Source organism: Coloeus monedula, assembly GCF_965178545.1.
Source record: "Coloeus monedula genome assembly, chromosome: 11".
Taxonomy (NCBI): Eukaryota; Metazoa; Chordata; class Aves; order Passeriformes; family Corvidae; genus Coloeus; species Coloeus monedula.
This window is the reverse complement of record NC_138791.1, coordinates 6126463-6151249: the sequence shown is the minus strand read 5'-3', so window position 1 is coordinate 6151249 and position 24787 is coordinate 6126463. Positions and strand designations below refer to the sequence as shown.

General features: G+C 55.2%; 1 protein-coding gene across 2 annotated transcripts; it reads left to right on the top strand.

Moving 5' to 3' along the window:
* Window positions 1-51: 51 nt before the first annotated feature.
* Window positions 52-23023, top strand: TWF2 (twinfilin actin binding protein 2). Of its 2 annotated transcripts, none has more exons than XM_082288877.1 (9): window positions 52-127; window positions 9142-9219; window positions 13018-13196; window positions 14474-14569; window positions 15321-15425; window positions 20540-20665; window positions 20759-20909; window positions 21313-21434; window positions 21602-23023. In XM_082288877.1, exons 1-9 carry the CDS (start codon window positions 103-105, stop codon window positions 21767-21769), a joined length of 1050 nt encoding a protein of 349 aa, XP_082145003.1. In that variant the 5' UTR covers window positions 52-102; the 3' UTR covers window positions 21770-23023. The 2 variants fall into 2 exon arrangements, with proteins under 2 accessions (XP_082145003.1, XP_082145002.1); XM_082288876.1 differs by lacking the exon at window positions 52-127 and adding an exon at window positions 6300-6591.
* The last annotated feature ends 1764 nt before the right edge of the window (window positions 23024-24787 follow it).

Genomic DNA, 24787 nt, shown 5'->3' with positions numbered 1-24787 from the left:
GGAGCGGCCCCGCGCTCCGGAACGGGCGGTGCTGCCTCCCCAGCCGTTTCCTGCCCGGGACGCGGCGGAGCGGAGCGGAGCCGAGCGGAGCCGAGCGGAGCCATGACTCACCAGACCGGCATCCACGGTGAGCGGCGCCCGCCGAGCGCTCGTGTCCCCCCGCCCCATCCCGAGGGCTGCCCCCGGTGCTCGGCCCCCGCCCCGGGCTGGGCTGCCCTGCTGCGCCCCCCGCCATCGGCACCCCCGGGGCCGCGCCCCGCGCATCCCCGGCCCCGCCGCGGCGGGCTGCGGGCGGTGTCGCGACAGCGGCGGCGATGGGGGCGATAGGATGAAGCTTCCCGAAAGAGCCGGCAGGTTTCCTGCGAGTAGCGGGGGAGGGGGACACTGAGTCAGGCTCGGAGCGTTTGGGTGCCGGGAGGAGGTGCGGGAGGGGGTCTGGCCCCGGGTGCCGCCGGTGCGGGGCTCTCCCGCATCCTTTGTCTGGGCTGATGCTCAACACCCGCCGCGACGTGCTCGGACAGATGTGTCACGCACATCTGCCTGGCCGCAGCCCCGGCCACCGCTCCCTTGCCTACGGGGATGCTCGGCCCCAGCTGCCCCCCAGCACAGGGGAGCTGCGGAGAGCCCGAGGAAATTCCTGCTTCCCGATTTCTCCGCCCGCTCCCCGCAGGACCCAGCCAGCACCCCGACACGATGGCTTTTGCATTTCTGAGTGTGCTTGGTGCATGACTAACTGTGTGTCCTCACGGTATTTCCCTCCTGCCCCCCGCCTTGCCAGCTCAATTAGCAGTATTAATCAGGAGTAGAGGTGCTGCATAATTTATGTAACCGAATCAATATGCGAGCAGGGATGTGAGAGTAGCTGCCCCTGGAGCCCTGCTCTGTGCGGTCGAGTGTGAATGCAGCCCCGCAGCGTGTCCCGGGAGGGGAGCTGGGACATCAGCTCCCTCTGGTTAGCACCTTTGTGCCAGGGTGGGAATTTGTGCCTGCTGGTCCTTCATGGCATGAGCATCCTTGTTCCTTGAGCATGGTCGAGAACATCCTTCCGCTCCAGTTGCTTCTGGAGGGGCTATAGCTGAGAAGTGGCCAGCAATGATGCTTAGATGTTTCTTGTGCTTTTGCTCAGGAGAGCTGGTGGTTGATGGCTTTTGGGTTCAGGTTTATTGCTTCTGGCTTAAGCTGAGATCCTGAAGTTCAGGCTCTAATTAAATCTTCCTTGTTTTGTAAAAATATGACAATAATTTAAAAAGTTAAAAATCAGCAGGATGGACCCCAGCACCCACCCCAGCACCTGCAGAGCTGCCCGTGGGGTTTGGGCAGGCATGGCCTGTTGCACTGTGTGCCCCAGGAGGCTGCTGCCTGTTGCTCACTGGCCATGCCCAGCTGCTCCTGTGCTGCTGGTGCTGTCCTTCCTGGCACCCTGCGGCTGGCGGGGAGGGAGATGAGCCAGCTCGGCTCTCTCTGAGAGCACTGACCTTCGCTGACCTTGGTTGCCCACTGCTTGGCAAACTGTGGCCAGTGCTGGGAGTCACCGTGGGGCACTGGTGGCCGTAGGACGTGACGTGCCCTGTCAGCGGGAAAGGGGAAGGGACTCGGCTTCCCCCAGCGAGCTGCAATGGTGCAGGGTGGGGATGGACCTCATGACTCTGCCCTGGCAGCAGATCCCTGAGCTGGGGGTGGTGTAAAAACCTCCCTGTGCTCATGGAAAACAGCTTTTGTTGGGTGCTCTGGCTGTTGCAGCATCTTAGACACCTCTGGGCTTTCTGTCCGTGCCCTGTTGCGCCGTCTCTCTTCCGGGAAGCTGCTGTTTCCTCTCCGAAGGCAAATCTGCCCTTCCGACACCTGTGAGGCACAACTGGGGTGCTCCAGGCTTTAAGGGAACTCCCCCGAGGTGGGTTTGGGATATTTCAGTCTGCCCCACCCCGTCACAGTGATCGCATTATTCTGTTTGCTCAGCAAAGAGCAGATTCCATATCGAATGAGGAACAGCAATCCCACGGCTACTTTCATCGCCTCTGCTGAGGCACTGAGGTCTGTTGTTTGCTGAGGAGGAGAGATTTTCCACCTCTTCCTGGTTTCTGGGGCCTTTGTGAGCACCCAGTGTTTCCTGGTTTTTTCATTCCCATTTCTCCTGTATTTTCAGGAAGACATCTGCTCCCGGGGGAATTATGATCAGATTCCGTGGCTGGCTTAGGGGAGGTTGCAGACAAGCTGGCGAGGGATTTTGCTTGACACTCTGCTAGGTCTGTGTGAGAGCAAGGTGACGTGGTGGTGGGGAACCCCCGGAGCAGCCCCTGCTGTGACACTCCCACGTCATCCCAGCTTTGGTGGAGGGGAAGAAATGGCAATGAGAGCTGCAGGTTCAGGGAGTGCAATCAGACTGGAGCCTTTCATGCAGGGGCAAGAGGCTAATTATTATTTTTTTGGGTATCCCAGGCAGCTCTCTTGAAGATGCTGGCGAGAAAACCAGGCTGCCATGGAGACTGCCAGGCTGGGGAGGCGGTTGGAAGCTATCAAAGGGTGCTGTGGGCTTTCTGGGGCTGGAAACCTGCTTTTTAGCTACAGCTGGGAGTGTAGTGTTTTTGCAGTCCCTGTTTTGCTCTGAGTGGCATTAGATTGGAACAGCATTTGCTGCCTGAGCTTAGAACCTTGGGAAGGCGATGCTGAACCAGGGCTTTGATGCTGATGGGAGGTCATCTGCTTTCAGTTGCTTCTGGGATCTCTTTCAAGACCACTGGGTAGAGAGAAAAAGTCTCTTAGAGGGTATTTTTTTTCAACCCAAAAATAGAATTTGGTACCTGCTCTTTCTGGGGGAGGTGGCAAGATCTGGGGATGGGGGAGGACCTTTGCTCCCATCCACAGCTGAACTGCCACTTTACCCCAGGTCTGGATCTTGCTTTGGGAGAGCATCTGGTAGGAATGGATGTTTGCTTCAGGAGAAGCATAACCATGATGCACACGGGCAGGAATGCTGTCAGATGGATAAAAAAAGAGCAGAGAGGTGGGACCCAGGAGCTGCTGGGTCTGCAAAAGTCTTCTTGGAAAGCAGGTGGCTTCCCAGCTTTTCAGTGAGAAGAAAGAAGGACCTTCTGTGCCCATCCACCACATCCTCAGCCCCTCTGCTCTGGTTGTGCTGGCAGGCAGCACTGGCTCCTGAGGTGCCTAGATGCACAAATTTGGAGGCAGCTTTGGAATGCTGGAGGCACCCCCTAACCAGGGACGTGTCACAAGGTGCCATCAGCAAAGGAGGAGAAGGAGAAAGGATGGCTGGTTCATGGCCCCTGTTATTCATGGGGAACGGAGGGCACTGGGCTGCTGCAAGGATATTTTGGAGGAGCCAGACCCAGGCTCTTTTCTGGGGCAACCTTGGAGGTTGATGCCCACTTCAGGGAATGGCCCATAGCCAAGTGGATGGCACGTCAGGATGGCCAGACGTGAGATGTCAAACCCCTTGAAGTCAAGCACCTAAAGTGGTGGGATACAGGAAGTCCTTTGGAAGGTGCGCAGTGAGAGACGAAATGCAATGAGATCATGGCCAGGGTGTGTCCCTGGGTGCCTGCTCCCTCCAATGCACGAACCAGTGCTCTGCTGGTGGCTTTACTGGGCACAGAAAAGGAACAGCAGCCAGCAGCTTCTGCAGGCAAGGAAGGACCATGTGTGCTGCACCACCACTTTGCCCCAGGATCCAGCTGATGCTGCCTGCAGGGTGAGTGCTGCCTGCCCTGGAGCGAGGGAAGGGACAAATTAACTCCAATCCAAGGTGACCAAGTGCAGACAAGACAGGTCCTGGGCACCCTTGGCAAATTAGGTATTGAGAAGCAAATGTCTGATGTCAGGCAGGTGGCTGAAAGTCTCTGGGCAGGACTTGCACTAAGGACCAGGAGCTGTCCATATGAAATCCTGCAGGAATACAGTCTAGCCCCACAGAAAATTGGGAGAAAAGCTTTGCTTGTCTCCTCTCTTGCTCCCCTTCCCTCCCCCCACCCAGCTCCCTTCTTTCTATTTTCTTCTGACATCCGTAGCTTTTTTCCTCAGAAAAGATTCCCTGCAAGGACATATTTATTTTTTCCATGGTGAGAAATAAAATCCTCTTACTGCTTAAACTGGCCATCCGTGTCCATCAGCAGAAAAGCTCTCTGCAGCAAGTGTGTTGAGCAGGCACTGTGTAAAGGAGTTACACTGGGATAGGCTAAAAGGAAGGAATTTTAGCAGCAGCAAAAGCTATTTTGTGCCTGTTGCAGTTATGTCCTTTCTTGGATGCCCAGATCAGGAGCAGGGCAGAGCTGTCTGGGCAGGGAAAGTGTGGGTAATGCAGGTATAACCATGTTTTATTCATCAGCATCTTGACTTCTGTCTGGCCAAGCATCATCCCTGGAACTTGGACAAGTTTTGCCTGGGTTTGTGGCCTGATTTTTGGCTGAGTTTCCCTGTTGCATCCCAGGCACGCTGTGCCCCGGACAGTGAAAGGGAAGCAGCCACTTGCAGTCGAATCGAGTTGAAGATTACGTCCAGGGAATGAAAGATTGATGGCTGGAGGCTCGGGTTTCCCGTCGGGAGGGCAAGGTGACTCGATGTATTGAGAGAGGCATCTGTTTCAGGGAGCATTTATTATTGATCCGGGAGCTGGGCACTGTGTGGGGGCGATTGGGAAGGGTCAAACACGCAAAAACCTGTTGCTGCCTCAACAGGTGGGCGAGAGGCTGGAGGAGGGGACATGCGGGGGTGACGCTGTGGCTGTGGCCTCCATCCCCGTCCCCGCGGTGCTTCCCCGGGGATTGCACAGGCGCCTCCGCTGGCACCCGGGCATCCCCAGGGAGAGAGTGGCCGTTGCTGTGGCTACGGCTGTCATCGCTGCCTCTCTCCCCCTCCGGGCTCCTTGCAAGCTAATTGGGGCTGTAAACAGCAGAAGAAGGCTCAGTTTGGGAACAGCGGTGGTACCTGCAAGCAGCATCGTTCAGCAGCTTAAGACAAGCGCGATGCTTCGAGCCCAGCACTGAAATCTCCTGGGGACTGACCCAAACGGGCACATCCCAGCACAGGGCAGTGCCTGTTCTGGCTGCAAGCAGCACGTCTATCAGTAGGTGCAAAGATCTGGCTGCCCTGAGCTGAGGGCTTCAGGCTTTGGTCTGTGCCTGCTCAGTGCTGCCAGAGGGGAGGCAGCGTCCTGCCCTCCCCCGACCAGCTCCAGTTCTCCTCTGGCAGTTTGCCTGCAGGGTCAGGGCCGTCTGAAGGCCACTGCTGGGCAACCATCGCCTCCCTGCCACACTGTGAGCTGCCCAGCCTGGGTGCCCCAGTGCCATCAGCTGGCTGTGCTCAGCCCTCCATCCCAAATGGGTGGCAGGTGCCTCTGGGCTGGAAGGTTGTGTGGGGCAAGGGGGCCTGGGACATGCTGTTATCAGGCTGCTAAGTGCAGGTGGCTCGTGAATGGGGGACAACTCATCTGCAGCCTACAAACAAGTGGGAGAGGGAGGTGCTGCACGACTCGGTGGCTGAAGGCGATTCTGGGCTGAGGAGGCATGAGGGGGGTGTGTGTGCCCACCAGGTCTGCCAGGAGGGTTGACAGCAAGGCTGCCTTGTGGAAAGGCCAGAAGGTTCCTCAGATGCCACTGAGCTCCTGCTGCCTCAAAGCAGCAACATTCCGAGCAGCAGCATCCATTTTTCAGGGCAGGGATAGAGACATGGTGTCCTTCCCAGGGTTTGGTCACCCTCATCATGAGATTTCCCAAACACCAAGGTGGGTCTTGATGTTTCTGGCTGCAAAACCAGTACAAGCTGTTCATAATTTTTCTCCTCTTCCCTGGGCCGACCAGCTGCGGTTCCTTTGGGCTCCTGCACATTGTGCCCTCTGGCACAGGTGCTGTCTGTGCTGTGCCTTGCTCCTTGCACGATGCTGAGCAGGGTGTGCTGTTTGTGCTGTGCCTGCAGCCTTGTCAGCACCAGATAACGTGGTCATGCTCTTGTTCGTGCCTTCACAAATGACTTTGCCTGCAGCAGCGTGAAGTGACTAACCTGGACTTGGCTTGTGACCCACCTCTCTTCTCTGGAGCTGCTGGACCCTGCCCCCTGCCCTGTGTCTGGTCCTATCCCCAGTTATGGTACTTTGCTTCCTATTGAGTTTCATCCTATTTCTTTTTTTCCCAGCCCATTTCTCCAGTCTCCTGAGAGAACGGTGAATTTTTCTCTGGTGCACACTTGCATCTCCTCTAGCTTCCCACCTTACAGCTGCAGGAAGCACTACTGCAGCTGCCAGAAGTGTTCATGGAAATGTGGATAAACCTGGACCCACCACAGGTGCTCAGGACACCTTGCTTGATCCCACCTCTGGTACCTCCCTGAGTGAGTTATCCATGTGGTTTTGTGTCCATGCCATGGAGTTCACCACCACCAGGTTCCCAAGCTGGCTTTTGACACTTGGAGACACTTAGAAGCTGAGCTGAGACCCCTGAAGCCCACAGGTCTGTGGCTCTGCTGGAGGAAGCATGAGGGATCTCATGTATCTTGGCCTCAGTAGATCCACACTGGCTGTAGCCCAGCTTGGATTTGTTTCTGGATTATTTGTTCCAGGATTTTCCAGGAACCCATGTCTAGAGGGTGAGTTGAAGTGTGGGTCTGTTGCTCCTCCCTTTCCCTTGGTTTTTATGGTTTCCCCACACATGGGTTTTTCAGCCCTTGAGTTGTGTCCTGGAGACTCCCTGGCAGGGGATGCCATGAGGTGCCATCTCCAGGGTGAGGTCTCCTCTGGCTTTTCTTCCAGAGCTGGCTGTGGACTTCTCCATTAATATTTCAGGCACACGAGCCATCTCGTCAAGTCTGTTGTGCCAATTAAGTCGTAATCATGCAGTAATGAAGCAGTTGCTGAGCTCGTGCTCAAACCTTCCCTGGTTTATTCCTCTCCCTCCTCACTGGCTCTTGGCTCTGCGTTGTGAGAGCAGAAGAGGATGTTGAAGACACTCTGGTGTTTTTATTTAAATGAAAGTTGCTTTAAAAATATATATATATATTTCAGCAGAATTAAATCTTGCAAGCCCCCTCTGAGGTTTTTTTGAAAGCTTTGCTGCTGTCTTCTCTGGAAATAGTCTCCCTCCTTGGCAGACCTTGTGGTATTTCCTGTGGTGCGCTCGGCTTCTCTGGCAGCATCCAGGCTTTTCCTCATCCCCTTCAACCCCTCGGTACCTACACAGATCCCAGTGCTTGGCTGTCACTTGTCAACCACTCAACTACCGGCTGTTGATCCAGTTCTTCAGGGCACTCCTCGCACTTCCAAGTGGGCTACAGGGTAGCATTTGCCCAGACTCCTGATTTTCCAGACCCCCTGCCTGCCCTTGGGTTCTGGGAAGGATGGGGTCGGACTGGAGGGATTTGTAAGCTGGTTAGTGCTGCAGAGCTTTCCTATTTCTTCCCTGAAGCTGATGCTATAGAAACATCCAAGAACGATGTTATTCTCTCCTAGTTTTGCAGTGTAATAGGAATTGGTGAAACTTCATGCTTGTTAGGAGCTTTTGTCTCCTGCACGAGGTTTCCTGGGTGTTATCAGTGTCTCTTTCTCTCTTGCTCTTCCCGCCTTGTGTGTGTGCAATAACCACAGATGCTGCCGGAAGGAAACAGCCGCTCTCAGCGGGGAAAGGGGCTAAAAATATCGGAATATCCTTGGCTGGGCACAGCAGGAGCTGGGCACAGCAGAAGCCACCCAGACCTCTGATCAGGGCACACTTTGAGCTGGTGGAGCAGATGCATCGCAGAGATGTCACTTGTGGGGGACAGGCAGGAGTTCCCTGGGAGCTCCCCAGGGATTCCTTCTCCCTTGGGGCTGGGGGAACTGCGGGCTGTGCCCCGGCCCAGGGTGTGCCTCCAGGGGACTGAGGGCACCGCTGAGTGACAGTCAGTGGCCGCCCATGTCCCTTGGACAGGTGCCAGGTGGCATCCATGCTCTTCCTGGGACTGTGCCGAGGGTGGCACCCAGCGCTGGAGGGTCTGCAGGGAATGGATACAGCCCTTGTAGGGATGCCTTCCTTTGCCAAGTGCCTTAGCTGTGGATGCTCTTGGGCTCCAGGTTCTTTCCTGCTGCTGGCTGTTCTGGCACAGCAAAGCACCAGGAATGGGGGGGCTGCTGATGGAGATTCCTAGCATGGATCCTGGTGTGGGCTGAGGGGCGTTTGCCCAGGTCTCTGATCTTTGCAACACCAGTTTCTTGAGTATTTCTAACAAGCACAACAGCTTTGAGCTCACAGGGCCTCCTTTGCTGCACGGCTGCATCCAGGAAAGGGCTCGTGTGTGTAACCAAGGGGGCTTTAGGGGGAGCCAGGCAGGGAGTTGATCCTTGTCAGGGGGGTCAGCCCCTCCGAGCCCCTTCTCCTGGGCTTTGCCTTCGCACGGAGCATGTTGTGGGTGGGACAGGGAGCTCTGTGCCAGAGATGCTTCCAGGGTGGGCAGATGAAGCCTCCAGTGCTGGCTGTGGGCTGCTCCTTCAACATCCAGTGCCTCCAGTTGCCTCCTGGTAGGATGCTGAAGTGCTCAGGGAACAGGGTGGCGATAAACACTCCCCAAAACACTTCCCAAAAGCCTTCTGCAATCTAAGCCCTGCTGGCTCTGGAGCAAAACCCTGGGGCTGTTGCCTTTCCCTTCCCCACGGGCTCAGCTTCAAACCAGCATCTCCAGTTTGGAGTTGTGCTGGTTCCCAGCTGCTCGGGAGCAGCGTCCCACCGTGTGTCACAAGCCCAGGACATCACAGCCTGTCAGGACATCTTCCAGCCACCCCGACTATGCCAACCCTGCCGCTCTGTAAAGCAAATCAGCTTGTCACTTGAGCTCTCCCTGCCTGCACTGGCCAAGCCATCGTCTAAATTTGGGTGATTATGTTCACCCAGGCCAAGTATCAAGTTCTCTGGATCACATGTGCTCCCAGCTGCTATTTAACTCTGATGCCTCAGGGAGACACAGCACTTCTCTCCCAGCTTTTCGGGTTTTGTATTATTGTTATTTTTTATTATCTTTTTTTTTGGCGCCAGAGATTTAATTTTTTTTTTTTTTTTTAAATTCTAAATTTCTATCCTGCCAAATTGGTCCCCTTTCTGGTCAGTCACTGAGCAACCCAGCACCTGCTTTGATTGCTAAATCTGATCACGATGTTTTTGGTTCTTTCAGCCACCACAGAATTAAGGGACTTTTTTGCCAAAGCCCGAAATGGTTCAGTTCGGCTCATCAAGGTCATCATTGAGGACGGTAAGTCCCATTTTTAAGTGCTTTGATTTACTCTCTGTCTATTCTCTGTTTCCTCTCCTCCTTTCTTTTTCACCACTGTGGTGCCAGCTTGTGTTTTTGGAAACCTCAAGGAAAATGCTGTTGGGGCTTCTGGGCATGTGGCAACCCAGACTTGAAATACAAGCCCAAAATCTGGGTGTGCTGGTGAGCAGCTCTTGGAGCCCCAGGGCAGCTCCAGTGGGTAGCAGTGACTTTGCCAGCAGAGCAATACCAGCCTGGGATCAGTGCTCTGTGGGGGCTTTTGCTGCTGCTGTGTGATATTTTGTTATGGGATCCCTGTGACAGGCTACTGCAGGGACCCTGGGACCTTTGTTGGGGGTGATGCCCAAGCATCTTCTTCCTTGGATGTGTCATCCCACACCTGGCAAAGAGATGCTCAGGACAGGGGGGTGCTCTGTGGCTCAGGGCCCAGCACAGGGCCACAGTGGCATCCTGTGAGGAATGCCACGCTCTGAGACCCATCCCATCCCGTGGGGCTGTCCCTAGCCCAGGATACAGGCTGGCACCAACCTTGCCCGTGTTTGTCCCATGGAACAGTGCCTTTGGGTGGCCTCTGCATCTGCCAAGCAAGTGAGCAGAGCACAGCACTGATTGAAGGTCCCAGCGGGCAGGGAGCTGCCCTGGTGTAGGTTTTCCATCACCTCGGCCTCATACAATTGCATATGAATGACTTGTTTCTCACAGCAGTGGGGATATTACTGCCCTGCCAAGCTGCTGTCACCACCTCCCTTGGGTGAGCCACCAGTGCAAACACTGAGGTGGATGTGGTCATAAGGAACCCACCTGACTTTTGGAGAGGCCATGACATCCTGCTCAGAAGAGCAGTGTGGCTTGAAATACATGGGACACATCAGTGGAGCTGCAGCAGGGCCCAGCAATGTTGGCTTTGTCCTTGGCAAGGTCCCCATCGTTGGGGGATGAAACATCCACATTGTTTCTTTGGAGTGTCTTTGACAGCAATTTTGTGCTGGCAGCTTCTTTTGCTGTTAAAAAGTGGAAATCAGGTTTGTGTTAGGATCAGCTGTGCATGTCCCTAAGCTTGGACTTGGGATGCTTAGGGCTTGTGCCACTGGTTTTGGGTTGTGCCTGCTGATGCCAGCGAGGGAGACTTTTTATCCCCAGTGGAAAACATTTCCTGCCATCTCTGCTCTGGCTGAATGGGATTTATTTATCTGTCCAATGTGTCGTCAGCAGCAGGGCCACCACTCTTCTGTCACACAGGGGACATCAGCCTGCTGGTACCCAGCAGAGAAGGACCTTTGGGCAATAATGAGTGGCCAGGCAGATGTCACAGCCAGACAGAAGGATGCTCACCCTGGAAGGGAGGTGTCCAGAGCTGGCTGGGGAGGACATGCCAGCTGCCCTGCCTGAACAGGGGATGTGGAACAGGAGCCTCCCTCTCTGCTGGACGGCTTGCAGCACCTTGTGCCCTATGGGGAAATTGTCTTGGGGCATTTTGGAGCAGGTGGCAGCGAGTAAAAGGAGAGGAAGGTGGTACAAGGAGCTTTATGGCAGATGCTCTGTGTCCAGGCATCCCCAAAACCACCGTTGTGACTGAGCGACACTTTGGGAGCAATTTGAGATCATTTGGCCTTTGGAGAGCTACTGGGAAGAGCTGAGATTGGAGGGAGGAGGGGAGCAGGATGTGCCCCAAGGCTCAGCAGCAGTTTCCTGGCACGAGAGCAGCTTGTGGTCCAGTGTGCTTTTAGATGATGCTCTGTTCCTCACTGTCAGCAGGATTTGGGGCAAGATTGGCTTTGTGGACTTCCCTCTTGGATGCATTTCTTTACTCACAGGTGATGCTGTGCACTGAGTTGTGCAGATTGGCACCCACCAGAGCTGCAGCAGGGTTGCCTTGCAGAGGCATTTCAGAGCAAGGCAGGGAGTGCTGGGGGCACCTCGAGGGCCAGAAACACTCCCAGCTCTGCTTTTCCAGCAGCAGCTCCTGGTACAAACAGAGCCTGATATAGCCAGTGCTGTATAACTCTGCTGAAGGGCGTTTGCTCTGAGTTTCCCTTTTTTAACGCTTCCCAAGGAAGAAAATTTGTCCCTGAATGGATTGAACAGACCTGCAAAGAGCTCAGGGGAAAGTTGAAGGCTGCCAGCTCCTGGCAGCACGGCTGGGGTCCGGCTGAGTCACAGCCCGGGAATAGCCTGGGGTGACTCAGCACTGATGGCTTTGTGCAAGAGGTGTTGGTTTGTTTTGCAGACAGAGATGCCCTCGAGATGCCAGTGAGGTTGGCCCTTCGAAATTCCTGCAGTTTCTTCAGGATCTCAGGCCTTTGTGATGCACAAATCCATTCACAGGGCTTTGTGTTTGTTTTAGGGGTACATTGAGGTCTTTAGCTTCTCTTTCTCGAAACAGGTAGTTTTGCCAAAGGTAAAGTATTTCCAGCACCTTGTTCTCTGCTGTCCTTGTTATTGAACCAGCAACTTGTGCCACCTGTGCATAAATGACTGGATTCAGTAGTGGTGGCAGATGCCAGGGCAGCGCTGGGCAGGGGAGGGCTACGCTGCTGTCACAGGGAATGTCCTGCCTGGGTCAGAACAAGGGGTGAGAGCAATTCCTCCCAAACCCTTCATTCCTCAACTGTTTTCTTTAAAAGCTTTCCTGCCGTGGGATTTGGAGCTGCTGACATGAATGGGTTGGGAGGGAGAGAGCTGTGCTCCAGCCAAGGGGCTCTTTGGCTCCCAGTGGGCAGCAGGGCTGTGGGCAGAGGTCCTGGCAGGGCACGTGCCAGGCCAAGTATGCCCTCAAGTGCCAATTGTCCAAGGCCCCAGCACCTTTTGCTTTGGCACCTCCAGATTTTCCTACATCTTGTTGTGAGTCCCGTAATCTCCCCCCAGACCTTTCTGCATCTACAAATAGAATAAAAATACAGGCTGTTTTCCAGCAACCTATGCTGGTATTGCCAGCACCACCACTTTACCACCCAGCCATCCCAAAGCTTGGCTTGACCCTTTGCCAGGGTGTGGATTCATGTCAGTATGATGCTTGCACCAGTGTTTAAATCTCAGCTGAGCAGTGCCCAGCTCACAGGGCTCCCAGTCCCACTGCCCCTTGTGTAGCAGCTGAAAATAATACCTTGAGATGTGTGTGAAATACACAGGTTGCTTCCAGAGGCTGCAGCTCTCCTGGCAGCATGGTCCTCCTCCAGGCTGGGGACTGTGGGACATCTCTGGTGCCCACAGACACAGGCTCTGGGTATCAGCTCTGATTTTGACCCCTGTGAGGTTACAGGGAACCCAGTGAGAGCAGCTTTGGCTCATCATCCTGGATTTTGCTGAGACCATTACTTTCTCAGCACCCAAAATGTTGGTGGTTGTTCATGTCCCTGGTGAGGTGTTCTAGTGCCCCTAGAGCTTGTCCAGGTGGGATGGGGGAGGTCTTGTGTTCCCCTGTGAGCAAAGAGGGATGGTTGGGGACTGCAGAGCTGGAGGGAGCAGAGTGGAAGGAGGCCTCGGGTGGTCACTAGGGAGGAGACCTTGCTGGTGAGGAACACAGGAGGGGAGGAGATGGTTAACAGGAGGCTGGCAGAAAACCAGCCCTCCACAGCAGCCACAGCCCCACAGCCTCTCCTGGGGGGCCATCCCTGGGGGTGTACACTCCTGCATGTGATTCAAGGTCATAATTTGTTCTGCAATACAGCATCGTTGTTGGTGCTGGAGCTGCAGTGAACCCTTAGTGAGCTGCCACCTGGTCCTGCAAGGTGAGCCTTGCCTTCGTCTAACCCCACCTTTCCTGTCTTCTCCTTGCAGAGCAGCTCGTGCTGGGAGCCCACAAAGAGCTGTCCCGGCGCTGGGACGCCGACTACGACGCCTTGGTGCTGCCCTTGCTGGACGAGCAGCAGCCCTGCTACGTCCTGTACCGCCTGGACAGCCAGAACGCCCAGGGCTACGAGTGGCTCTTCATCTCCTGGTCCCCTGACAGCTCCCCGGTGAGCTCCTGCTCCTGGCACCCAGCCTGGGCACAGGGACATGCAGGGGGGAGGAGGTGCTGGCCAAGGGGACTTTGCCCTGGGGCTGAGCAGCAGCATTCACACCCTCGGTGTGCCTGGGTTGAGAAATGGAGACTGCTGTGGGGATGGGGAATTTTAAGACACAGAGAGATACACTGGGACTATGTCTCTGTCCTCTTTGCAGTGCTGCAGTGAGGAGGTGGGGGGGCTGGGATGTAGAGGGGGGAATGGTGTGGACCATGGGACCAGGATGGAGACATCCCACCATGGCTCTGACCATTGCTTGGAAGAAGAGCTGGCACTGACTGATTTGGCTCCAGCCTGGCCCTGCTCTGCTTGAGGCTGATGCAGAGTGGCTGCCAGCCCTTCTCCAGGCCTGGCTCCTAAATCAGCTGTTGGAGAGTGGGCACAAAAGGGCTGGTTGGATGGGAAGCAGGTTTAGAGGATGTCAGTGGCACAGCTTGGAAAATGCCATCCTGTTGAGCATGTCACTGTAATGGGCCTGAGATTTACTGATGTATTAACCCGTGTGCTTGTCTTCTATATACATATTTATGTGTGTATATATATGTACATACATGTGTGTGTATGTATAGGTGTATATATATATATAATTCTATATATATTTGGTATATATTTAGTATGATCTATAGGCTAGATAGATTTACTGCCATGTTAATACATGCACTGGTCACATATATAAAAATATGTATACAGGTGATACATATGTAGTTTTATACGCATGTACATATTTGTGCATGTGTACATGTACATATGCACATGGATGTATAATAATATCTATTTTAAATATGTATATCTTTCAACAAACCACAGAGGCTCTCACTGCAGGAGCACAATGTGCCCAGGAGCACTTGCCAAAGCTCTTCCCTGCATTTTGCAGAATGATGCAATAGAAGTGCCAAAGGCAAAAGTCACTTTTAAGTGGCTCTGGTGGTATTTGTGCTTCCTCTAACCCAGGTGTGGGTGGGAAATGGTGCTCTGGAGCTTAGGGATTGGAAGCAAGGCATGGAATAAACTGTTGGATTGTGGGCAGCACTTGGCAAGGCTGCAGCCCCGGAAATAGTGCTGGTGGGTTTTCCCAGCTGCTCCCTACCTAGGGATGCTGCCATTAGAAATCAGAGAGCTAGAAACTAGGTGGGTGCTCCCAGGAGAGGCTGAGGTGTGTAGAGCCTGTGGTGGGATGGTGACTGTGAGACTGAGCACCCGTGACAGCACTGCCACCCCTGTCCTGGCAGGTCCGGCTGAAGATGCTGTACGCTGCCACCAGAGCCACTGTGAAGAAGGAGTTTGGCGGGGGGCACATAAAGGACGAGATGTTTGGCACAGTGAAGGTACAGTGGTGGGTCCTGGGCGGCCTTTTGGGTCTGACCCTGAGCTTCAGCAGCCTGCCTGGAGCTCAGCATGGGGATGGTGGGATGTGGGATGCTGGTGTTTGGTGGAGGAACAGCAGGGTGTTGGTCCTCCACACTGCTCCCTGGGTGGCCACTTTCTCCTGCCTGCGTGGCTGCCGTCTGTGACAGAGAGCGTGGAAGAGGTGGGAGGAAGGCTGCAAGATGTGGAATTTTACTCTGAGTGGGAGAAGTGCCAGGTGGTGGCAGTGTCACTCCAGCAGTGAGAGCTGCCTCCACGCCAGGGTTATCCCTGCCTTGGATGGAGGTTTCTCCTTCTCTTCCATGGGCAGAGGGAGCTGCACAGCCAGGGCCTCCTGGACATCAGTCCTGCTGGGACTGATGGTGCTGGTTGAAGCCAGGGAGCATTCTTGCTCTTCTCCAGGGTTCCTCTGCTGCTCCTGGGCTATGGGCTCTGTCTTTCCCTCTTACTTCCATGCTCGTGTGCTTCATGAAACAGCCAGAGGAGCCCAGTGCCACAGCCATGGGTGACTGGGGAGGGGCAGGGTGGTCAGAACAGACAAACCGAGTGTGGGATTTGCATGGAGGCATCCAAGAGCCTTGAGGTTGATCCTCCTGGTCAGGAGGGTGCCCGAGACTCACTGGGTTGCTCAGGCTGACCTCAAGGCTGGGGGTACATCCAGCCCTGCAGCGATGGCCACCCGTGACACTCGTCCTGTGCCTCTGTCTGCAGGAGGACGTGTCCCTGAGTGGTTACCAGAAGCACATGTCCTCCTGCTCTGCCCCGGCCCCGCTGACCGCAGCTGAGCAGGAGCTCCAGCAGATCCGCATCAACGAGGTGGGTGTCCAGCAGAGGTGGGTGTCCAGCAGAGGTGGGTGTCCAGCAGCCCTGGGAGAGGAGCTTGAGGCCCTCTGGGCACAAAGAGATGAAGAATGCAGGGAGTGAGCATTCAGCTGAAAGGGATCGCTCATTTTTACTTCGCTCTCTGCCATTTAAACTATTCCTGCCCTTCTCAAGGTGGATGAGCACCCTCACAGTCAAATTAGGACATTTACACTATTCTCTTTTTTTCCCCCTTGCTTGGACATGAGCTCAGGACTGCGTTCTGCAGACAGTCAGAAGATGGTTTGGGGCTGAAGGCAGGTCTCTGACCTGTGGGTATTGGAGCAAAAGCCAGAGCTGAGTTTGAAGATATGGAAGGCAGGAAGAATTCAGGCTTATCTTTGGGGTGCAGCAGCATCCTCTCCCATACACTTCCTTTATGGCTATAAATATGAGGGATGCTGTCCCAAGAAATACAGATCTTAGCCTAAATTTGGGGGCTTATGTGCTGGAAAGGATGTTGAAGTGACGCAGGGTAGGGCTGAGGGCACACAAGGCTGTGACACCCTTGTTCCCTGGTGGCCTTTCACAGCACTCATGCCAGCCTCTGTGGTGCTGTGATACACTGAGGCAGAAAAGGGGGTGGGCTCACTGTGTGGGAAGACCACCTGGAAGCAGTATTTTTTTGGGATGGGGGGATTTCCCTTAGATGCATGGAACACCTTCCTCTCTAGAGGAGCATCCCTCTTTTCCACTTGTGCTGAGGCTGTGGTGCTCATGGATGGATCAGGATATGTGTGGGAGATGTGAAGCCAATCAGCCTTGTGGCATTAATTAATGGCACAGATGAGGCAGGAGGTTTCTACCTGTCAAAGAAGGTCTGTAGGTGGAAAAGTTGAGGGACATTTGGGAGATGCCACCAAGGGGTGGTCTCCACCAGATGGGTCTTAGTGGAGTTATCCCAGCTCCCAGCCTGGAGGGCCTGGGCAGAATTTGTTCTGGTGGATCCAAGGAGATGCCCATGCTTGGAGAAGAGAGAGGTGCTGATGGTGGTTCTGTGGCTTGTTTGGCACCTTGGGACATCTGGACTCGATGATCCTTGAGGGTCCCTTTTGACTCAGCTGATTCTGTGATCTGTGCCACCATCACCTTGTCTGGCCAGTGCTGCAGGATTAAGTGGTTTTGGGGGGCTTTTAGGGTGTCTTACAGGGTCGTGTGGCCCAGGTAAGTGGTGCTTGTGATGCTCGTTGATCTGCCCCATTCTGCTTCCCTCCCACCCTCGCCTTTGTGAGATGCAGCAGCTGGCTGGAGGTGCTGCTGCTGTCTGGTTTGTTGGGGGTTATTTTAACGGTACATGGTCCCCTGTGTCAGCCCAGGCCAGAGGGAAGAGTCACTGACATTTAGAAAGAGATGAAGATGGATATATTTTTTCCTGTGGATTTAAAGGTGGGAAGCAGCCAAGTGCTGGGTGTGCTAAGGGGTCTCTGTGTTGGTGTTGCAGCTGCTCAGCCTTGGACATGGAGCAGGAGGCAGTGGGAGCTATGATTTGGGTGCTTGGTGCTGTTCTGGCCTCCCCAGCGTGGGAAATCTCAGGACTTCCATTAAATGCAGTTTTGAGAGAGTTTCTGGAGCCCCACAAAGCAGAGGGCTGTGATCAAGGAGGGTGTGTGGGAGCAGCTCACAACCTGTGGCACCCTGCTCAGTACAGTAATGCCTCCAGCCTTGTTCATTGCCTGCAGCTTGCAGGGTCCCTTGCACAGGCTGGGGGGCCTGCAATGTGCTTGCACATGACAGCTGAGTTTGGGGGAGCAGATCCAGTGCGTGGGAACGAGTGGTGAGGGCCAGCAGTGACCTGGGAATCGGCCCTGGGGCAAGCCCTGACCTCAGCACTGCTGTGTGTCTGCCCAGGCCCCTGCAAGGTCCAGGACCATGTGCATCCCCCTGTGTTCAGCCAATCCCTTAGGGTTTCAGAGGTGACACAAGGGACATGGTTTCTTTAAAAGCCACTGGCCCACAAGTGTTTTGCTGTGCCCCTCGCCTGGAGCTGCTGCTGGGGCCCACTTCCCGCCCCTCTCACGCTGTTGACTCACAACCTTCCAAGACACAGTTTGTCTTGGAATCTACTACAGATTTGTAGCCTTCAACCCCACACATGGCTGTGTTTCTGGTCAGGCAGAAGCTGCCTGGGATCCTCCCCAGCCACCAGATGAGTGCAGAGAGGGGATGGGAAGAGAAGGGCAGCAACATGGCCCAAAGGGACACGTGAGAACTGCAGGGCTGCAGCTTCAGGGCCAGCAGAACAGCCTTTGGCACTGAGCAAGGAAGGACTCAGGTTTGCACATCCCCCAGGGAGCTGCCCAGACTTTTGGTTTTAGGCTGCATGAGGCAAGCTTTCCCTGTGGTTTGAGGATTGGATGGACAGAGGTGATGTTGTGAGTTAACCCCCTTTTTGATAGCTGTGTGGGAGCTCACGGAAATTTGCCACCTGCTTTATGTATATATATATTTTTAATAGCTGGAAAATGCCAGCTTTACTGAGCTGATAGTTGTCAGCAGACCGTGGGCTAAGAAACAGCTTTGAATTTGGCATTGAGCTCAACACCCACGACTGGGGAGTCTTTGTAGAAGTGTTGCAGGTTCAGAAACACAGGCAGGGGGGAGCTGGGCATATCCCACTGGAGGGCCCTTGGGGAAGAGGAAGGCAGCCTTGGAGCTGGGGGAGGAGGCAGGAGAACTGAGAGGAGCCAAAGGTGGGGGTGTCCTTCACAGCTGCCCCGCAGTGTTGATGGGTAGAGCAGAGGCCTCCCCAGAACCCTCCCATGAGGATTTTGCTGTGAGACAGAGAAATGCTCCTTAGGCAGGGTCAGCACCATGCCAGGAGGGAAAAAGGGGGAGAAAACCTAACCTAAAGAAAAGGAGATAAAATAACCTCCCAGGGAAGCCTGCTGCTGGCAAGGCTGGGAGGCTGGGATGCAGCACATGCTCAGCTGTCCCAGGCACTGCTCCCAGGCTGTGCCCTGGGGAGTGTTTCAGACAGCTGGTTTTTAATGCTTTTGAAAAGGGAAGGAGTAGAAAATACAGAGGTATAAGGGACAAATTCCCATCTCTTGGTGTTTTTGGACTTCAGTGTGCTTTGTGTCAGAGCTAAGGTCTCTACATAACTCTGCTGGTCTCCTTGCCTTTATGGGGGAGAAAGCTGGGGCTCTGGAGGTGTTGGCAGTGGTAGTGTCCTTGTGCTGCACCTCTCCACAGGGTGGGACCAGGTGATCCTGTGTGTGTCCTGAATCCCTGGGTGCTTGCCCTCAGTTCCTTGCTGGTGCCTCGGCACCCTGGGGGATGGTAGGACAGCAGAGCTGGAGGTCAGCTGGACTTTGTGCGCACCTGAGCAATATTTCCCTTTCCCAAGAGCTGCACATTAACACCCTGCTCATCCTCCAGGATGCTTAGCATGGATAGAAGCTTGGGCATATTTTCCCTCCCACACCTTCTGTATGTGCTCCTTGGTGGAGGATAGTCCGAAAGCTATTGCTGCGAGTGCTGGAACTCCTCCAGACCCTGGGTTGGGGCCACCCTGGCTGGGGAGCCAGGAGGAGATGTGGCAGGGATGGGCTGTGCACAGGGATGTTGGTGGAGACCCTGCATGCCCGGGCTGGGGCTGCCCAGGCTCTCCCTCCCGCTCCTCCCCAGCACTGGCATCTCCTGTGTTGCTTTTTGCTGCTCTCCCTGCCCACATCACCGGGATCAGCCTCCCCTGTCCTCCAGCAGAGAGGTGGCACAGCTTCCTCCTCCTGGCATATCTGTGTGTCCCCAACCCCTTCTCCGGTCACACGAGACCCTGCTGTCCCTGCTCCGGGTGCCATTGACAGTGTGTCTCCTCTCCCCACGCTCGCAGGATTCCTGTTCCCAAGACTCGAGCACTGAGATGGTAGGCTGCTCTGCCCGCTTGATGCCCGGTTTTTCCTTCTGGCAGTGTTTTCCTGCATGCTCTGCTCCGGGCATCTGGCTCCATCATCCCCCCAGAGTGTGGGTGCTGCGTGGGGCTGCTGTAACAAAGGGCAGCCTGTAACGAGACCCACTTTGGTGCTGCCGAGTGGTTTTGAGATGTCAGCTCCAACTCTTGTGTTTCTCTTGGCATGCCTTGACTTCTCTTCCTTTTCTCTGTCAGGGGGAGGGAAGTGAAGAAAGTAAAAAAACCATAAAGGTTGGCCTCTATCCAAAATCCCAAAACTGATCCCAAAGGAAAGGAACCCATGCTCGTTGCAGAGCACCTGGGATAGTGTTGCTGGAGTGTTTCCCTGGGAGGGGGTCTTGAGGTGGGAGGGGCTCCTCTGCCATCGGGGTGACACCGTCTCCCTGTATTCTGTGGCAGATGGTGGGGGGCTGTTGCTGCTGCCCATCGCTGGTAGAGTACCCCGACCCCGAGGAGGTATGGTGTGCCCGCCGCGTGCTGCCCCTTCCCCCCAGTCCCACCAGGGACCCCTGCTGCGGCTGGATGGAGGCACCTGGAGCGATGTGATGTCTCTGCAATCTCTTTCTCTCCCCTCTTTGAAGTGGGGTTCAGTCTCCTGGACTAGGGGGTTTGCTCGAGATACAGCCAGTGGCCTCTGCCTTGTAGGGGTTGTGGGGAAAAGAGCAGCTGGGATCTTTCAGAGGTGTGGATCTCCAATCCCCAACTCCAGCACTGGAGGGAATGCCTGTCTGCTGCAGTTAAACCCACTGAGGAGGGTGGGGTGCCCAGCTGAGTGCTGTGATTTCAGGGCTTCCCCTGTCACCCACAGGTTGCAGTTGGAGATGATCGGAGAGGACACGTGCCAGCGTTGGTCGCAGCATCCCTGCCAGTGACTCACTGGGAAATGTTTCAAGCTGGTCTTTGCTGAGAGTGAAGCAGGGGGTGTGGGGGTGCATGGCTGGGGCTGGGTGATGTCCTGGAGAGGTGGGATGGTGACAAGCACCACCATCCTGAGGCTGGCTGACTCTCAGTGGTTTAATGCCGTGGTCCCTGTGAGACAGGAGACAGACAGCTCCTTGGATGAGAAGCCTTTAGCTGCAGAACCAGCTGGATTTCCTGTTTCTTCCTTCCCCACCCTTTGCCACTGTGTCCTGACGCTCGAGGTGGTCTCCATCCCCAGGTGAAGACGGAGATCAGCGTGGAGAGCAAGCACCAGACGCTGCAGGGCCTGGCCTTCCCCCTGCAGCTAGATGCCCAGCAAGCCATCCAGGCTCTCAAGCAGAAGAAAATCAACTACATCCAGCTGGTAGGTCCCTCACATGGCTTCTGTGTGCCCCACTCCCCACCTCCTGCTGCTGTCTCTCACTCCCATCTGCTCTCTGTCCCCTGTGTCCATCAGAAGCTGGATCTAGAGCGGGAGACCATCGACCTGGTGCACACAAGCCCCACGGAGATCGCTGACCTGCCCAAGAGGATCCCCCAGGACTCTGCTCGCTACCACTTCTTCCTGTACAAGCACTCACACGAGGGAGACTACCTGGAGTCTGTTGGTGAGAGCCTCGGCACTGGGAAAGGCTGATTCAAGCCTGTGCCAATCCCTGTTTTCCCTGGACCACTGGTCTCATGGGGAGCAAGCAGGGATGGGGATAGGGATGGTGCATCAGGGAGCCTTGAGTCAGTTCCCTCCCGTGGTGGGTGCTGGCAAGCCCTTGGGTGCCATGTGCAGTGCAGGTCTCTGGGTGCTGCCACAGAGGATTTGTGCGGGCAGTTTGGTTTCCTCTGGTGTTGCAGGACTACCATGGGAGACTTGGGAGTGGTGATGGATGGCATGGCTCACCCTCTGTTACTGGATGTTATCTGGGATTCTTGGGGCTGGAAAAGTCGGGAGCAGGGTGGGATGCAGCTGGTGCTCCCTGGCCATGGGCCTGGGCAAGCCCTGCTCTCTTCTTGCAGTCTTTATCTACTCCATGCCTGGGTACAAGTGCAGCATCAAGGAGCGCATGCTCTACTCCAGCTGCAAGAGCCGGTTGCTGGACACTGTGGAGCAGGAGTTTTGCCTGGAGATAGCCAAGAAGGTGAGTGTGACCCCCCCCCAGAGGTGATGGAGCTGGGCATTGCCAAAGGACTGTGCTGCAGCCTTGGTCCAGCCCCTCTGGTGAGCTTGGGGGAAGTTAGGTGCCCAAAGGTGGGTGTCAAATCCCAAGGGAGCCGCTAAGCCCCCGTTCCCCGTTGCTGGGCGCAGATCGAGATCGACGACGGAGCGGAGCTGACGGCCGAGTTCCTGTACGAGGAGGTGCACCCCAAGCAGCACGCCTTCAAGCAGGCCTTCGCCAAGCCCAAGGGGCCCGTGGGCAAGCGGGGACAGAAGCGGCTGATCAAGGGGCCGGGCGAGAATGGCGAGGACAGTTAGATCCCGCAGGGCCGGCGGCGAACGGACACCATCCCTGCGGCGCTTCCCGCCTTCCTCTCCGCTGACCTGGGGATCTTTCCCTCCATCTCAGCCTTTTTTTTTTTTTTTTTCCTTTTTTTTTCCTATTTCATTCCTTTTTTTAAACATCTGGATGGCTTGTTGCACCTGGGGGCAGAGCGATGGGGAGGGTTCAGGGTTGTTGGTGTTTCTTTTCCTGTGTCCTTGTGCAAGCCCCGGGGCTGCAGGAGGAGGATGGGAGCAGCAGAGCCATGGCCCCAGCCTTGCTCCTGTCCCCCTCAGGGTCACAGCCACTGCTCTCGGTGTCCCCTGGGTGACTGAAGGACACGCTCACCTGAAAGCTGCTCTATGCAAAGGGAAGGGGGTAGCGTTGGGGAATCCTGTTTGAAAAGAGAAAATGTTTCTTCCCCTGCTCCCCCAGCCTCCAGACTTTGTTCCCCTGTCCCGCTCTTGGTGTGCACAGCCCCTCTGCCCCAGGCCTGGAGCGATCCCGCACCCCTTCAGGGTGTGGGCAGGACCCCCTGTGGGGTGGGCTTTGCTTCCTGTGGGATGGGAGTTTCTCCCTGTGGAGAGCCAGGCAGCAGGAGGTGGAAGTTCCCCACTGAGTCCTGAGCTCAGCCTGGACCTGGAGAAAGGTCACTCTGCCTTTGGGTGATGTTTGCATCCCCTTTTTGAACTGCCCCAGTAAGGTTTTCCCCCTCAAAAAGAGCTGTTACAGCCCTGACTCAGCCCTATCCCTGTTCAGGATGGGAGCTGAGGGGTTCCTGAGCCCTGGTCCCCAACTCCCCATTCCCCAGCCCCCACCATTACCTTACCCCCCAGGTTCTCAGCTGGGTCTCTGGTCTGGGGCAGCCCCATGTCTCAATAATCACATGGGCTACCCTAAATCCTTGTGTGGGGGAGCATGACAGCCCCTGTGTGCCCCCGGGGATGTCCCCAGCCACCAAGGACCATCGTCAGCTCCATGGTCTGAGCTTGGCACTGTGATTTGGGCTGCACTGGGGGCTTGGGGGGAGAGCACCTTGCTGCTGGGTACCAGCGAGGGCTCGAGAGCCACCTGCCTCCCTGAGAGGATGGAAAAGGGGTCAGTGAAACTGCCCTCTGCTGTCCAGCTGTGGCGGTGAACGTGCCGATGTTGCCTTGGCCTCGGCGGAGTCAGGGGGTTGAAGCTGGGGGGAGCAGAGCACACTGTACTGAACGCTGTATTTTCTAAAGAATAAAGTATTTTTAAAACAGTCTGATGCTCTTTGGAGATCCCCTGGGTTCCTCGTGTTTGGGCATTTAGCAGCTGTGGATTCCAGAGCTGCAAAGCAAATTGCTTGGACATGGTGAGCCAGGAGCCAGCAACTCTCACAGCCCGCCTGCCCTGGCTCAGTCCAGCCCTCACCACCTTGAAGGACATCCACACTGCAATCCAGGGGTCTGGCGCAACCGTTTAATGCCTGGCAGAGATTTTTGCACTCCAGCAATGCCCAGAGCTAGAGCCGGCTGCAGGAGGCAGCATCCCCGCTCAGCCCGGCTTTCCTTGTTTTAATTGCTGGTGAATATTTTGCCAGGTTGTAAAGCTGCTTCTGGGGCTGTTCTCTTGCCTGGAGTGAATTCCTGCCTGGCCATGGGATGGGAAAGCAGAAGGATGCAGAGCCAAGAGAAGAATCAGGAACGCAATGGGGTCTGCCTGCATCCCAGGCTCCCAATCCTCCCAACTCCTCATCCAGGTCAGGGCATTGCCGTGTCTCAACTTTACCCTCTGTGCCCACGATGAGATAGAAGATCTGCGAAGCCGGCTGTAAAACGTTTTAAAAAAAAAAGTTTAATGCAAAGAAACCAACCCTGAATCAGCTTCCCTTTGACATGGAGGAGGAGAAGGGGGGAAGATGCCGCTGTGCGGGAAGCAGCCTCAGCGCAGGAGAGCTCCCTCTGTATATAAATGCTAATAAGCCAGGCTGACGCCACCAGAGTCATTTGACAAGCTGAGTCACCCTTCTCCTCCGGATCTTGCTCCCCTTCTGTGCTCGGTAATTTTTAACTTGCCCAAGTATTGAGGGGGAGTGAGGGCTGTGCCCCTTTTCCCACCTGTCCCACCCCCTGCCAGTGCAGCCATTCCAGGTGACAGCCCCCGTGCCAAAGGACCATGATGCATGGTCATGAGACAGATGGCCAGGAGCAGCTCAGAGGCTGGGCACCCTTTCCTTCTCATCCTATCTCATCCTGTCTCCTGTCCCATCCCATTCTGTGTCCTATCCTGTCCTCCAGCCCATTCTCCATCTTCCATCCCTTCCTATTCTGTTGTCACCTGTCCCCTCACATCCTATCTCATGTCCCCCATCTCTTTCCATCTCCTGCCCTCCTTTCCTGTCCCAGCTTCTCTTCAAGGTTTGAGCTAAAAGTCTCGGCTGCTGCATTGTCGGGCATCTGGGGTTTGAGGCAATGCTTGGGAAACCCACATTTGGTCAGCAGTGATTTGTGCCACCGCAGGGCACCTGCTTCAAATAGAAAAGGGGCAGCTGCAGGGGGCTGTGTCTGAACACCCACACAGCCAGCCCGAGTGCTCAGGTTTTTTAAGACTCAGAGACAAAGGTTCATGGACTCCACAGCAAATGAGCTGCAGGGTAAATGATAGGACCATGATGGTTTTCCTTATGGGGTTCCCAGGTGGGAAAAGTCAAAATCTCAGAGGAGCTAACTCCTTTGGCTTCCACTCCTGTGAGAGCTGAAGCAGAGGGGCTGCAAAAGAGTTACACCTGTTTGTAAGCTGAATGTTTGAATTAAGAGTCAGCTGGCACCTGGGCTGTGAAACCTCAGGTGTCTGTGGGAAAGGGAGATGAGCCCTTGTCCTCTCAAGAGCTCTGTGCCCTGCCCACAACCCTTGGGGAATGGCAGGAAGCAGGTAGGAGTAGCAGGGAGTGTAAGGCTATTTACCTGTGGGCGTAAGGCTATCTGGGATCAGCCCCCTTGGGACTGTGCAAGACTGGGGGTCTGGGTGGAGAGGAGGGTGCCTAA

What these genes read in the sequence shown, in the direction of transcription:
- TWF2 (XM_082288876.1), top strand. Translation starts at nt 6,480, where the DNA reads ATGAGGGATCTCATGTATCTTGGCCTCAGTAGATCCACACTGGCTGTA. An exon ending in AGCAGATCCGCATCAACGAG is followed by an intron (nt 15,426 to 20,539) that starts GTGGGTGTCCAG and finishes CTCCATCCCCAG; the next exon opens with GTGAAGACGGAGATCAGCGT. An exon ending in AGACTACCTGGAGTCTGTTG is followed by an intron (nt 20,910 to 21,312) that starts GTGAGAGCCTCG and finishes CTCTTCTTGCAG; the next exon opens with TCTTTATCTACTCCATGCCT.